Source organism: Gopherus flavomarginatus, chromosome 4 (genome assembly GCF_025201925.1).
Source record: "Gopherus flavomarginatus isolate rGopFla2 chromosome 4, rGopFla2.mat.asm, whole genome shotgun sequence".
NCBI lineage: Eukaryota > Metazoa > Chordata > Testudines > Testudinidae > Gopherus > Gopherus flavomarginatus.
In genome coordinates, this window is record NC_066620.1 from 57,424,213 (window position 1) to 57,440,321 (window position 16,109).

A 16,109-nucleotide genomic window follows, 5' to 3' on the forward strand; every position below is an offset into this window, starting at 1 on the left:
AAACTGACAGCAGAGAAAGGGGCAGGTGGTGGTGTCTAGCCCAGCCAGGGGAGCAGCAGGAGCAGGAACAACAACAGCAGCAGCAGCAGCCCTCTCCCTCCTTCCTCTACAGCAGAGCGGCTAAGGGAGAACCACTACTGGCCCCAGGAGAAGCAGGCTTCTGTTCCCTGAGGGACCAGAGCAGGGGCTGCAGTAGAGTAATCAGGAACCTGCTAGAACCAATTAAGGCAGACAGGCTGATTAGAACACCTGCAGCCAATCAAGGCAGGCTAATCAGGGCACCTGCGTTTAAAAAGGAGCTCACTCCAGTCAGGTGAGGAGGAGCCAGAGGAGAGGAAGTGTGTGTGAGGAGCTGGGAGCAAGAGGCACAAGGAGCTGAGAGTGAGAGTGAGAGTGAGAGTGAGAGTGAGAGTGAGAGTGAGAGTGAGAGTGAGAGGGTGTGCTGCTGGAGGACTAAGGAGTACAAGTGTTATGAGACACCAAGAGGAAGGTCCTGTGGTGAGGATAAAGAAGGTGTTTGGAGGAGGCCGTGGGGAAGTAGGCAAGGGAGTTGTAGCTGTTATGCAGCTGTTACAGGAGGCTCTACAGACAGCTGCAATCCACAGGGCCCTGGGCTGGAACCTGGAGTAGAGGGCAAGCCCGGGTTCCCCCCAAACCTCCCAACTCCTGATCAGACACAAGAGAAGTTGACCCAGACTGTGGAGAAGATCACTGAGGTGAGCAAATCTACCAATAAGTGCAGAACCCACCAAGGTAGAGGAGGAACTTTGTCACATTACCTACTGCAAATGGGTTGTGTGTGTATGTACAGAGGGGAAGTGAGAGGACATACAGATGTGAACATGTTAGAGTATGTGGTCTACAAAGAAGTGCTTGGTTATCCATGGTTTCTCCTTGTCCAAAGCAGAGATCAGAGACAAGGGTCTAAAGAGGGGATTGACAGGAGCTGCAACACACTGGGAAACAGCTCAAGTGGCAGTTCCTTTGATTAGGATTTTTCCAGACAAACCATGCTGGGAGGTTGTGAGTGCAGTAGCCATTGTCCCTGACTGTGGGCGAATGAAAGCTCTAATCCCCACAACCCAGACATCTGGCAGCCAAGATCCCTACAGGTTTGGCTTTGGTTTGCCTCCCAGATGAAGTCTGATTTCCCTTTAATGTAAGCTCTTCTCCATCCCCCAGTTTAGGGTCCAGTGCTCCTCTTACTTACACCCAGTGTTACTCCTGATACTGGTGTATCCAGGAACAGAATCAGGCCCTTAATGAGCAGGTGCCCACCGCAGGACAGGTCCCGACTCTTGAGTTACTCCAAGGTTTGATGACCTGGAATGAACACTCCCTTTGCAAACAAACATGGCTGGTTTTCATATGCCTTTATTTGGAAGTTATAGGCTCTTTACAGCCACTGTGCGTTGGTGTTTCAGTACAGTTCAGATTTACTCTGCATCACCCAGTGACCAAGGGGAGGGGGCAAGGAATACCTCACAGCAACAGTTCCAGCCTCCAGGAAGGCATAAGACATCCGGGGAAACAATCTGCTTCTTTCGAAGCCACAAAGCAAGGAATTGAGTTTACAAAACAGACTTTAAAATAATATACATATACAGGAGCAATGCGAAGCTAAACTACAGCTAAACTGGTACATATCTAGGCTGCTGCTTAAAGCCCTTTCCCCAAAGCTGGATAAGGACATTTTAAAAACTAAAAATACAGGGTTGTTTTTAAAAAAAAAAAAGATTCCATGCATTAAGTCGTAGTGTTTTGTGCAATTAAAAAGAAAGGAAAATAAATATAACTTAAAAACCTTTTCCATGACACTAATGGAATAGGGGCAAGTTCGTAAGGCACTTCCACAGGGGCTACTCTAAGCAGCATAGGAAACCTGGGCAAAAAGCTGAACAGTGCAACCATTTACAACTGTACGCTCAGAACTACAGACCTGTGCCTGGTGAGATATGAACTGAGAAAGTCTGACGAGATTTTAACCTCCATAAGAGAGACTTGTGCATGGCTGGGGAACAACAGATGACCGAGTTGCGCCCTCCCCCAGCCACACACACACACACACACACACACACACACACACACCTAGTGCCACAGTGAGGGTTCCTTCCAGACAAAGAAAGTTGCACTCATCTAATTATTGCAGAACAGGCTGATAGCATCACTACCGGGAAAAGAGATGAGACAATGGTCTTTCAGAGTTGGGGGGTAGGGGGAGAGAAAGGTTCATAACTTCTGCCAGACTCCTAGCTAGCTTGTGTTATTCATGGAGAAAAAACTGCAGGATTGTTCATGATCCAAGCTCAATACTGTCCTTATGTCCTAAGTTCTGGAGAACTCCAAGCTCTCCAGGAAGACCAAGAGGCACCAACGGCCTTCCCCTCCCACGTCAATATCTGACCTTTAGCAAGCTAACTCTGCTGCAAGCATGCTGCTTAGCTCAAATGTTCCAGGAAGCTAAAAATGAGCCTCCACCCTAAATAGAGAACTGGTTGTTTTCACAAGCCTTGAAACAGAAAGGCCACGTCTACATCCAATTTAGGTAGAGCAGATTAGGGAACTATTTGTGAAAACCAGAGCTGGATTTAGTGAGCTACGTGGGTAACAAGGAAGGTGTGTGTGTGGAAGGTGGGGTTGCCTTAAATCCTTGCGTCTTACCAGTAAAACTGAGGCGATAACCTTGAGAGCTGCCTCCCTGCCCTAACTCCCTCCATATACTGCTGTAGATATAAGAGCTCTCAAATGCACACCACTAGGGGCAGGTTCTTTGCACATATGAACAGGGTTGACTCTGACTTTTTTGCCGCCCAAAGCAAAAACAAGGGTGCAGGGCGGCTGCAGCGGCAAAGCCGGGTTAAAAAAAAAACACGGCACGTCTGGAGCGGCAAAGCACGGGGGTGGGGGGGGGAGAACCACGGCGCGGCCAGAGCCAAGGAGCAGGGGGACTCCCTGCACTGCAGACGAGCCCCGGCTAGCGAAGGGGAGGGGGAGGGAGCAGGGAGGAGAGGGAGAAGGGGGGCAGCCAGCGCTTCAGCGGGGCACTCGCCACGTGACCTCGACTGCTGCGCCACCTGCCAGGAGGGTTCTGCACCGCTCCAGTGGGGGGGAGGGAAGGACACAGGCTACCGTGCTGAGTTTGCTGCAGGGCGCTCCCCTCCTCCGCGCCGCCACCCTCTACAGGGCAGCCGGATTGACGAACAAAAACAAAACAAAACTGTGGCCGTGCCACCCTAGGACTGGGTGGAATGCCGCCCCGTAGAATCTACCGCCCCAAGCACAAGCTTGCTTGGCTGGTGCCTGGAGCCGGCCCTGCACATGAAAGAAACCTTTTAGATCAGTTAATGCAATTCTGTCTGAGATGTAGCCAGGACTGGTTCTACAAGAACCCATAAGTATGCCTGGCATTTGCCAATCGTAAGGGCTTGTAACAAGGATACTACAAAAGCTGCTCAAAGGCATTGAAAAATAATGGAGACCACTCCCCTTGTGAACTCTCTTCTGACCCAGATTTACCAGGGGTTCCCATCCCTTTCTGCACACTTAGCAGTATTAGCCTTACACAGCGCAGAGGACAGCTAACTTGATAATTGCTAGGAAATATCCTCCAACATTGAAGCCTTTTTAAAGTTTCACAATGGTCCCTATAGCCACTTTCACTCTCCTTCAGCCTCATCTGAGGCTTCAAGCCACATGGTAGGCCACCATCCCAGGTTAGGAGGGCTGGAATTTGCTCCTATAATGGGAGCAGGATCGCTGGAGACAGAAGAGAAATCTCTTCTTTGTTGTCTTGGTTCAGACTATTGGTTCTACAGTATTCCCAGTCAGTGCTGGCCTAGGAGGTCTGAGCATCAGTCTCAGATCTTCACGTGCCAGCACATTGCCCTACTGCTAAGTTGCTCAAAGGCGATTTCAATTTGAAGACAGGCCCATGATAAACATCTACAGCTGACAACGCCAGCCCACCTCAGTGGTTAGAGGGAAGCTCATCATCCAGCACCAAATAGGTTAGTAAGAGCCACAGTCACACCAAACTTGGTTATTGACAAGAACAGACTTCGCAATTCCAATGGCCACTCGAAAATAACGGAACAATCACAAGTGGATAACAAGGTTGCTCGAAGAGAGAGAAACCTAGATCTCCTAAGGATTCCAAACCTCTAGCTTCCTAGGACGAAGGATGTTATTAAATGTAACTAAACCGCTCCCAATCTGGTATCCCTGCCTTCACCTTCTCCAGAATCTGTGTCTTCCTTATTCCATAAACCCTAAGACACTTAAAATGGCAATCTAAAAGCTATGAAGCCTTGACTGCTTTGAGGATGGTGTGTTACCAACACCAGCCACTAGAGGACAGATGAGCCTTACAGCTGAATAAATTCTGTCATTCACTTAGCAGGAAGGGCTTTAATTACACAGTTCAGGAGCAACAGAACTCAGGGTTCGGACATCATCTTCGTTCAACTGGAGGGCGCATCAGCTGCACAACTGCTCACTACGTACGTTCTTGTTCAAAAGAGATTGACTAAGAGCCAGAAATGCTATGGAAAGAGCGTGCGTTCACCTAGCCAACCAGACCACAGCTGCTCGCTGCTCAGGCGCCTGCGACGAGCGACACGATCTGCTCCCATCTATAGAGCAAAGCCAAGGTTTCAAGTTCAGCATTTGTTCTGGCAGGTGATCTACATATGTACAAAAACTAAAAACCACCTTAAATAGGGAAGTTATAGCTTTAACATGGGCGGGGGGGCCTTGGAAAGTGTCTTGTAGTGCAGTTCAGAAGAGTCAGTTTGGGGGGCAGGATGCTGGGTAGTGGTGGAGTTGGCCATATGGCTTTAATGCAGGTCCTCGCTCTGTGACAATTCCATTAGGATCTCAATGAGGTTGTCCAGCCCCCAGAGGTAGCCGTCCTCTCTGTTCCCTTCCACCCATGGCACGTTGTGCTGGAGGAATTGTCCCTCTGGCAGTGGTGTGGTTTTCCCAAAGTCGATCATCCAGACTTTGGCCTGTTCCTTTTGGTCATGAATGAAGAGGAGGGAGCTCCCAATTACCTGCAGAGAGAAAAGACACCAGTATTCATGCTTCCAGTTTTAAACAGACATATATGCCAGTCAGGATATAGCTGCTTTTGCCGTCATCACACTCCCATTATCTAAAACTGCACCTGCAATATTTTACGCTTGAGTTTTTGCATGTGCAAAAACTTGGATTTGTGCACAGCAGCTGTATCTGCACATGCAAATCAGAAATGTAAACTACTGGATTTACTCACAAGTCACAGATTTTGTGCATGCAAGAAGCTTTGCCAAAGAGAGGAGCATGAAACTTTGGGCGTATAAAATTGCAGCTGCAAACTTCAGAAGCCAAGTGGAGGTTCCTGGCAGGGGGAAGACATAGAGTTTGTCTTCATGGGGCACTCGGGGAAGTTAAGACTGAAGATATGAGGTTAACGCACATCAGTTAAAGCACACAAAACCACTGAATGAACGCTGCCATTCAGAAGTAAAGTGGCCTTACTGGACCTTAATCCTCCTATTTCTAGAGTCTTCAAAGGAGGATAAAGCTACAGCAAATGTAGGCCACTTTAAACGAGAGCATCCACTCAGGAATTCATGTGCCTTCATTTACGCCCATTAACATCATACTTGCATTTGTCTTAATTTTGGGGAGTCCCTGTATAGCCATGCCCTTTGCACCAGCATTTAGAATAAGGCTTTCCACAGCCCAAGTTCTTTACGGATGATCAGTGCCTGGAATTAAGCTACACTCGCTGGGTCTGTATCCTATGATATACAAACACCGCCTCAGCAATTGTGCTTAAGTTCTTGAATATAAGTTATGCATGGACAAAATGTCCCCTCCCTGACTGATGCTTCATCTAGTAACACTTAGAAAAGAGACTGGGGTAGGTTTCACCAAGGCTTGTGGCCTCTGTAAGTCTATCCGGATAAGTTACAGGACAGTAGGGTAACAGATCTCCCTTCTGTGAGCTGCTGCCACTACTACAACAGGCTGTTTCACATTGTGATAAGCCTTTGAACAATTAAATCCTGTCTGTCCTCAGCGTGCATGCGTGCACCTCTCCCACTGAATCCAACAGGAGTTTGGGAGGGCTTGCGTGTGTAGAATTTGGCTGTGTGTTACTTTAAGAGAACCTGCCTGAAGAAGGTAATCCTGCTGCAGCTTCCACTCCTGGGGGAATCCCTACCAGACCAGCCAAGGAGGAGGTGGAAAAGAGCTCACACAAACTCATGCAGAGGAATGGCCCCCTCTGCACTTCTCCTTCCTTTAATACCTGGCCTTATTTCCAGTTTGGCTAGGTGCTGAATATCCACAGAGCTCACTGACTCCAGTGGGAGCTGTGGGTGCTCAGCACCTCTGAAGAGCCTATGATAGTTGCTTCCCCTACTGGGCCAAGACAGCCCAGGTATGCGGATTTTCAGATCCCACTGCCTGCTCCACCTAAGGTATTCCCCAAGGTTCTGACCCAGTGCCGGGTTTGAGTCTGTTTTTACATCAATACTGTGTTTCAGCTGTGCACATGGACGCCAGGATCACATTTCGTAATCCTCACTGCATAGTTTTGCCTCACATAGCTTCTGCTTCCCCAGTTAAAAAAGAATTCAGTGAGTGCAGAGGCCTCAATTCAGGAAAACACTCAAGAAAGCTTTCCAAACAGAAACATTTTACAGAGTCAGGGCCATAATAATGTGTCTCCCATAAGTGCAGTTGTTTGATGAACTCTGTACTGACTTGCACTATTGCTATTCATGGTAGCAATGGCTAGCGCAACCCCTACAGGAGCAGCAAAAGTGGGCACTTTCAGCTAGCCCCTCAAATAAGAGACAGGGAATGCAGACGAGACTTGGAAGCTAGCAGAGAAAGACTCAGCCAATTGTAAGAAGCCATTCTTGAACCACGAAAGGGACTGAAGAGAAATTTGTTAGCTGAAAGGGATCCAAACAGGAGAAATTAAACTAACAAGACCATCTGACCAGTCACCAGACTGGTCAGAAGATGTTCCCTATTAATCACCAGTTCGAGACAGCATTGGGGGGTGGGGGGAGTGCTGGAGCCTAACATGTCCCCTGAAGCAATCCCCAGGAAAGAACAGTGATGCAGTTCTAGAAGAATTCAACCAATGTCAGCATTTCAAACAGAAGTGCTACCACGTTTGAAGCATCACCCTTTTTAGGTCTGCCTATAGAAAAAAAGGTTTTAAACAGAAGCACGTAGAGTTTGTACAAGTTGTTATGAATTTACATTTGTGAGGAGGCTTTCTTCCCTCAGTGCATTGGAGCTTTCCTAGAGACAAACGGGTCTGGGAATGAATGCACATCAGCAGCACTTCTTTCCACTCTCATAGCCTCCCTTTGCCCTGAAGGACCCATTTCGCTTTAAAGAAGCTATTCCTGCATAAGTGCTTCAGTCTCATCTCTTTGGTAACTGGGTTTTGAAAAAGGCCATGGAAAATGCTGACTTTTCAATATTTATTTTAGTCCCAAACCAGATTGTTATTTTGAAGTTTCCTGTGAAATGAAAATTCCAAAAGATGTCTATTTGGAAATGTCAAAAGGTTTTGTTTCAACATTGGCTCAAAAAACAAACAAACAAACAAACCTGACATTGCTGCAATCTAAATATTTAATTTTGGTTTGTTGAACTGACCCAAAACTCTTTGTTTCAAGTAATTTAAACATTTCAATTGCCCTGAGACTTGTTATTCAGGTGCAAAAACGTGTAGGGAAAAATATGGAAACTATTTTCTGACAGAAAATCATTCTGACAGAAGACCCCTGACCAGCTCTTGCCAGCAAGCTCTATAAGTGCTGTTTTGAGATACTCTCCCAGCATCCTTTCAGGCATCTGGAACCATGTTTAAATAACTCATGATGCTGGAAGCCAACCATTATCTGGAACTTGCACTTACGTAGACTTTAGCATACAGATATCATATTATATTTTCTATGATAGAATAGCCAGGAATATTCCTGAAGTCACATATAAGCATAAAGATATTGAACAAACATTTAAACATGAGCTCCTGGACTAATAAAAATTGATGGTCATATAATTTAAAGGTAGCTTTCACTTAGTGTCAGATGTGACAAGGTTACATCAAAGTCGTAGGACATATGATCTCCCTGCAGGTATTAAGCAGACAAATCTATGAAAATACACATTTGAGAATAAACTCAAGTTTTAGAAATGTATGAGTTCTAACACTGACAATATCCTTTTCTTGGACAGAAGCTACACAGTACCCATAGGGACAGATCTAGCTAAGCATCGTCTCAAGAGAGAAAGGCAAGTTCTACCTCGTGGCATTTAAAGAATGGCGATGTTTCCAGGGTGTCACGGATCCCCTTCAACCGATTAAGGTAACCGTTCTGGAATGATAAAGAAAATAAGCTATAAGTACTACTACAAGTTTAAGTCTTTTCAAGCAAGTCAGTAGTAAGACCTAGAGAGGGGCGTGTTAGACTAGTAACGGTGAATTTCTGGAATTCTTCAAAGTCCCCTTGCTAATCACACCAATGTTCCTGGTTTAATCCAAAAAGCAGGCTAAATTATAAATATTCTAATACATACAGTACTGGCTAACCATGCTGCCAGCCCCTCTTCTAAGAGGAGTCAAATCAACCGCTCAAACTCTGTCTCTGGTGGGAGGTTGCAGAGCGGTGGACTTCAGGAGGTTAGCAGTTTGACTGATTAGATTCACCTCTCATTAGCCCAAGCCTTAAACAGTGTCAAAGTGGTTTGAAAGAACTTCAAGTCCACCTGCGTACATGGGAGCAATTTGGCCAAACCAGAGCTGGGCAGCGTCATTCAAAGAACCAAGAATAAACTCCAGTTAGCTAATGTCAAAGTAAACAGGCAGGTTTGAAGTCGGCAGCGCTAAGAGTCAGGCCATTTAGAGTCATTCGCTAATAAGCTTCATGTGGTAGGGCCTAAAATGGAGCTAGTTTATCAAATTGTATATTTCACCCAGTGTATGTAAAACATGTACAGCTAAACAGCTAGTTCACCTAGCAACACGCAGCAGCACCATTTGGTATATGCAGGATACATGGGTTTGCAGCGCTCAGGCCCAGGAAAGGGATGGCTACAGACAAGATGGTCCCCTCCCCAATGCCCCTGGATGGCAGGGATACTGGGCACCCTTACAGCCTGCCTTATGAGGCAGCTCACAGTATAGGAAGGAAATCTTCTCCAGCCAAGCAGCCAGAGATCAGAAGTAAGAAACAAATGGAAAGGTCTGGCCTTTCTTCACCAGCCCCAGCCACTACTGATGGGAGCTTGTTCCTCACATCCCATGCCTGCAGCCTCTTCTCCATCTCTACAGCAGACTTCCCCTCCCCTCGTTTAGTCAACCAGCCTACCCTTCCGCGTCTGTCCTCCGTCAGTGGATGGTTTTGTAATCCTACTAGCTGTCTGATATAATCAGGCTGCCTAGTGCAAAGTCTGAGTGTTGCCATTACAGCTAATAGTGTGTTCTCTCCTAGCCTCTGCCTACCCCTGCACCTTCTCCAGGCTAGGAAGAGGTCTCTACTTTGCCCTTCTGGTGCTATTTTCCAATAGGCTTGGCACAGCAGTGGCAAGATTAATTCTGTGGTCCTTAGCATTAGGCAATACATCACCAAGGCAAGAGCCTAGAGGAGGAAGGAGTCCACTCTCGCACCTGGCAGGCATTTGGGCAATGTCGTCCTAATGCAACTGCTGACTCACCAGAATGTTACGGTTTCCTTTAGTAAATTCTCTGAAGGCCTCTGTGACCTGTTCCTTTGTTCTTGTCTTCTTGAAATCCCGGTTCACTGTGCCATCTTCTTTCTTAAAAAGGGAGACAGAAACCCAGACACATTGTCATGAGAGCGGGCAGTTAGAGGAGGTGACTTGTGTTTGAAACACTGCTGGGCATGTCATGAACCAGACTGCAGACTGGCCTCCTTGAGGGCAAGGGGACAGGTAGTCAAGATTCAAGTAAGTGCCATGAAATAATAATAAACACCTACTCTTTCATAGCACTTTTCAGCTCAAAGTTTTTTTTATAGAGGGAGATAAATATCATTATCCCTATTTTACAGATGGGAAAATAGAGGCACTGAGAAGTCACCCAGCAGGGCCAAAACCAAGATTTGAACCCGGGTCTCCCAAATCCCAGTCTAGTGTTCTATTCTGTAGGGCACAATAGTCCTCTGCTTAGGAAGGGTCAGATGTAGTGACTGTTTGCCTTACTGAAGAGGTCAGCAGACATACTGACCTGCTGTTCAGCTCTTGCAGCCAGCCCATTACTTAATAAGGAATCTGAGCAGCAGCTCCCAAGTGTCACAGAGACTTACCAAGGCCACTAATGACATAGGCAAGTTACCATCCGGGGACCATAGCACTGACTAACCCCAAGTGCAGGTCCTAGAAGTAAGTACCACTCATTTTTTGCTATGTAGCTCCTGAATTCCTTCTCCTCGCTTTCTCTGACCAGAATGTCTAATAGCCAGCGGCTGCCTCCTATTGTATTCTTGCTTCAAGAAGAAACAAGCATTAAAGTCATGCTAGAAAACATCTGAAGATGGAGGGAAGGGAAACGTAGACATTTCCTAGAAGGGGACACAAAAATCCCTGGATAGCCAGTCTGATTTGAAACACTAGGGCAGCTTTTGGGTGGGAAGGCATAATGCAGGCTGCAGCAGCTCACACATAGGCCCTGGGCAATACCTGCTTTTCTCCCTACTGAAAACCACAAAAACAGTGCGTCTGCAGGAGACCCGGGTCCCCAGCCCATTGATAATGGCCAAGAGTCGTAAAAGACACCTGCCTGTCAGCTGTTTATGATCACCTCTGTGTTCAAGGACTGATACGTACAATGTAAAAACTCAGCAAGCTGTGTACACTCTTCCCTCCCGCTCCAGCTGAGCACCATGGCTACCTGAACATCTCATCTGCTCAGACTGCACCCAGTCCAGCCCTAGAAGGGACTCAGATGAACTGGCCCGCTTTCATCTACTCCTGCTCAGCAGAGGAAACAGGCACATGGCTCAAGGCCAGATTCCCATCACTTGGCAGCGAGCGGTACTTTGCTCCAGGAAGGGTCCCCTTGAAGTCAGCTACTCCACACAAGCAAGGATGTTAGAATCTGCCCTGGAAAGATTTCTTTAAGTGTCATTGTCAGACAAAGGTCCACACTGAAGGCTTGTGACCTATGTAGTTGACCGTGGGTTGAAGAGTCAGGTCAGGTCTATCATTCAATACCTTCTCTCCTCCCAAAAGCCACAGAGCAGGCAATAAAAGGAGTTGCATGAAAAAAAAGACACAGTGGTCATGAATATGCATCTCCAGCTTTTACCCTTGACCTAAACAAAGTCCAATGCAGTGAAGAGGTAAGTGTTTTTCCTTAAATTTCTCACCATTGCTATGAATGGTGCAGCTCCACAGTGGTAGGAGGTAGACAGATTGCCAGCATGTTTCTCATTCGGTCATCTAGGCCTGTTCTAAGTGAGGTGGCTGTGGGGCACCCATGGCTAAGCTAGTCTATTGAGATTATGGAATCCTCATCACTGACGGCTTTTAAGAACAGATTGGACAAGCACTTTTGAGGGATGGTCTCAATATACTAGGTTCTGCCTCTGTGCAGGGGGCTGACTAGATGGCCTCTCGAGGTCCCTTCCAGCCCTACATTTCTGTTATTCTATCAATAGCAATGGTGGGAAATTTGAAGAGAAAAGGTTTATGCAGACACAGCCCAAGAGCAACATGAATACATCCCAGGATTAGAGTTAGCCATGGTTAAGTGCTCCATTTAATGGAGCTCTGTGCACAGCACGACAGAAATAGCAAGAAGCCTCTGCTCCAAGGAGCTTACAGGCTACCAGGCAGCACAGACACATGGAGTGCAGTCTGACAGCAAGGCAATTGTCAGATGTCAGGCACCAATAGTGAATCAGCACAATACCCTTGCATGTCTGCATCAGATGTGGGATTACAGCACACTTCCCAGTAGAACTTTGTCCCCAAAAGGCTCTCTTCTCCTATTATTCTGTTCCCAAAGGTCTTAGGGAAGGAAGTATGCAAACAACTGGAAGTTAAAAGATTGGGGTTCCATTCCTGCTCTTCTACAGACTTTCTATGGGATCTTTGCCAAGTCTCTTAACCTAACTCTGCTTCTGTTCCTTAGCTATAAAATGGGGATGAAGAGTCTCACAAACAAATTAAGAAAGCTACTGTGATGCTAAGTCACTTTGAGAGCCTCAGACGCTCTATAAATGAAGAGCATAGATGGGGTTCTTTCATTGTTTGTTCAGGTTCTATAAACCATTGGGTAATCAGAATTCCCTTTGGGACCTGCACTTCCTGGCTGTAGAGGCTAGTTTTAAAGTGTGTCCTATACACACAGCTTTGTGTCCATAGTCTAGTGCTCCATGAAGGATGACTTGTTTGCCCACAATGGATGGGAGCCGGAAAGACATCCTGTTATGCTGGGGAAGATGAAGTAAGAATGAAGAACTGGATCAGAGGATGAGGGAAGGAACAGAGTACAATGAATATCCTGTCCTGTAGCTTTAGACATCCTTATAAAGCCTTCCAGGGGCGTTCCAAGTAATCAATTGAGCACCATTCCCAAAGAAATGGAAGGTGAAATATGTGTGTGTACAATGCATGAATTGTGGGGGCGAGTAGACTGATCATGTAAATCAGTGTGCCAAATTTAGTCAGTAAATGATATGCAAATGTAACCCAAGAGTATGCACATTATGTAAACTGACTTAAGCAATACTAAAACCTACAACTAAAGATGATGAACAATCTTGCTTGCTAAAGTATGCTCAGTGGAGTGGATCTGTGGGACGTTACACCTGTGTAGGAAAACTACTGTTTGTGTGAGTGCAATTGGGAGCCATTTATAATGCATAAAGTCCTAAGTGCTTTGGGACATGACAGCCTGAGATCATCTCAGGGCCTGTGCACCGTTGCAGGTGGCCAAGATCAGAGAAACTGTGCTGACAGAATATGTGCTCTCAGAGAGTGAGGAAGTACCTTCAGAGGAGGTTTGCTTGCTCAGGAACTTAATCCCTCTTGTTGTCCAGAGGGAGAGTTCCCTGGCTGCTATGCTATATATGCTATACCTCCCCCGACCCTGCCCCTTGGAGATGACAGATACCAACCTGGAGAAGGGCTATCATACTAGTTTCACATGTAAACTGCAGTACAGCCTTGCACAAAGCATTCAAGAAGGAAGGTATATGGTTATGAGTGGAGTCTTACATGGGGCTATAAATAAATGAAAGAGTGGATGGGCTTTGAGATAAGGCATTAGCTCAGTTTCAGGAAAGCCAGCTAGAATATTTATAATGCTGCTCCTATAATTATTCCTCTCTTGAAGTTTTCCCTGAGCTGCCAGGCAGTGCTGTGGTGTTTTCCATAGGCTTGACATTTACAGGTGTTCTAGCCCCAGGGAGTTAATCTTTACAAAGAAGAAATGTAGGGCTGGTTGATGGGCCATAGCAACTGGGCTTTCCCTGCCACCACCCCCACTTTAGCACCAGTTTTGGCCTATGGTAACTTTAGCATCAAGGCTAACTTGTTTCTTCTTTGGAATTCTAGAACTTGCAGTCAGCAAGATCAGGTAGCCAGGGTGTTTGGGTGGGATTTTCAGGAGTCTAAGGAAGTTAAGTCAATGGAGTTTGTGTGACTATATAAATGTGCATACATCAGTACAGCAGTGCACTATGCAGGGCATATACTTCTGAGAGTGACTGATGCCTCAGGGTAGTTTTAACTACCAGTAGAAATGGGATCCATCTTGAGTTTTACCCTGGTTATTTTGATAAAATCTGGCATTCCTAGCCTTTTCAATGCAGGAAAGCACCACTGTCCTAATTGTCCAGACAGAGAGATGCAGAGTGGGTAAGTGACTTACTTACAGTCACCCAGCAAGCTGGGGACGGAGCTAGGAATGGGTTCCCAAATCCCAGTCTTGCGGTCTGCCTACTAGATTCCATTGCCCTCCTGCTGAAACTTGATACATTCACTAAGGCTCTCTTCATGCAAGTCTCTTGCTCCACCCCACAACACTCTGCCTATCGGTACTTGTAGCACAAGATCCTCTGTATCAAGATCTCCACTACGGACAACTTACAGGGTAGATTACTCCAGACAATCCTGTTTTTCCAGGAAGATGTCCATAGTGAGAAAGCAAGGAAGGAAAAACCAAGAACCATCTCTCAATAAAACTTTCCTAAGTTTCCCCTTGAGGCTTCAATAGCAGCTTCAAGATACTGAATGCCTGTTCTCAGCAGGGGATGCTTATCCAGCTATGAAGCAAGCAAAGTAATACAATTCAGCAACATTTGCTCTGTGTAAAACTTCAACTTATAGGCAGAGGGAAAGATCTATGCCAGTAACCAAAGTGAATGTCAGTTCTCTAGATTGGGGGTGGGGGGAATCTAAGAATTGAGGGATTTAAGGAGAATTACAGTAATTAGAGGCAAAAGACTCAATTAGATGAGTCCATCCCCTTGCAGTATCCCTATATATAATCCTTTAGACCAAGCATGTGGCCCAGAAAACTATCAACAGATAAATACACTTAATCTTAGCATGAGGACAGAGAGAAGCAACAGACGAATCACCATATGCAAGATTTAGTCCTAACTGATCCAGCTACTTTTTAGTTTTAATTTCATAAAGTGCACCCGCTAGACAGTGACAGTTACAGCAATGGAAATGGATGAAGGGTTGTTCAGATTAAGGGCTGATATAGGGAACTGTCTCACTGGGTGGAGGGAGCAAAGAGGAGGGGATTTATTGGTGTTTTGAAGAGGGCTCGGAAAGTCTGTGAAATGGGACAGTTCTCAGTAAGGTGTCAGTTAAGAATCAGCCTCCAACAGAACTGGAGGGGAAGGGGAAAACTGAGCAGTGGTCAGAACTGGTGGAACAGATGAAGGAGTGTGGATTGTGGCCAGATGACAAAAGTTTTTTAAGGGGTAGGTAGCCACTGGTGGAGGCCTCTCAGGAAGGCGGCTATGTTGCAGCACACCAACCATGCTGAAAAAAATGATTATTCTTACTTTAGCCCCTTTCAGTCAGTCCCTGAGTGACACAGACAGATACAAATGCAATACCACCCGCTAGTCATGAATCTTGTTGCATTGATTCAACCTCAGAAAGGCTTCCTCTTCTCACAGTGGGATCGCCTTCATTGCTCAGCGTTTGTCCAAGGAAAAACATTTGCTAGGAGCATGGGTTGAAGTGGTCCAGTGACAGCAGTTCAGTAAGAAGGTGCTTTTCAACGGGGCACTGTCTTTGCACCAGAATGTACACTTGCATTTAGTCCAGCACTTTCCAAGTCTCTCAACCTAGTGGTTGCGAAGCCCTCCCTAATGTAAATGGACACAGTGACGTCTGCCCAGTTATGCAGACAGCCTGAAACAGCAGCTGTGAGAATGTTGACTGAGTTCTAAATCCAATGACTAATGACAATACAAATAATCTCTACGTCAGTCATTTCCCCGCTGATCAAAGAGTGTTAGGAAATGGAGCTGTTATTAGGAGGATCTCCACAGAGTACTGAAGGAGCAGCTGGGGTGTGGATGTCAGTTGCAGCAAGTGCCACTACTCATTTTAACCACCACTTACCACTTGTTTTAACCTCAGCTTGTTTTCATCAATCTGACCACTGGTTAGTGGAGCTGAACTCTTAATCCCTTCTGCCCTTCTCCCCAGTTCAAAGCAGGGTTTCCTTCATTTTAATTCAGTTCTACCGCTATTCAATGTTTATCTCTAGTAAAGGGTTTGAAAGCGCCTAAGACCCATTAACTTGCCATGAGACTTGGGCTTCTAAGGCCTGATCTACACCTAAAAATGTCATCAATTTAGCTACATCGCTAAAGGCTGTGAAAAATTTTGTGCCCTGTGCCATGCAGTTAGGGTGATATAACTCCCACTGTTGAATTCTTCCATTAGCCTAGCTACCACCTTTTTGGAGAGGTGGATTACCTACATTGATTACCTACCCCTTCTGTTGAGGCAGGACGCATCTACACTATGGTGCTACAGTGGCATAGCTGCAGTGCTGTAGCTGTGTCGCTGTAGTGTGGACATACCCTCAGTCACTT

General features: G+C 46.1%; 2 protein-coding genes across 26 annotated transcripts in view; one reads left to right on the forward strand and one right to left on the reverse strand.

Annotated features, from left to right (window-relative positions):
• XDH (xanthine dehydrogenase) overlaps nt 1-16,109 on the forward strand; it is an 855,537-nt gene that overhangs the window by 50,216 nt on the left and 789,212 nt on the right. The window lies entirely within an intron of this gene.
• The window catches only part of ITPKB (inositol-trisphosphate 3-kinase B), a 117,189-nt gene continuing 102,438 nt past the window's right edge, over nt 1,359-16,109 (reverse strand). For all 25 annotated transcript variants that reach the window (XM_050948482.1, XM_050948475.1, XM_050948476.1 and 22 more), the window contains 3 exons: nt 9,730-9,831; nt 8,319-8,390; nt 1,359-5,051 (listed from right to left, as the gene is read on the reverse strand). In XM_050948482.1, coding sequence (XP_050804439.1) covers nt 4,836-5,051; nt 8,319-8,390; nt 9,730-9,831 — 390 coding nt within the window. In that variant the 3' untranslated portion in view covers nt 1,359-4,835. The remainder of the gene's footprint in view (nt 5,052-8,318; nt 8,391-9,729; nt 9,832-16,109) is intronic.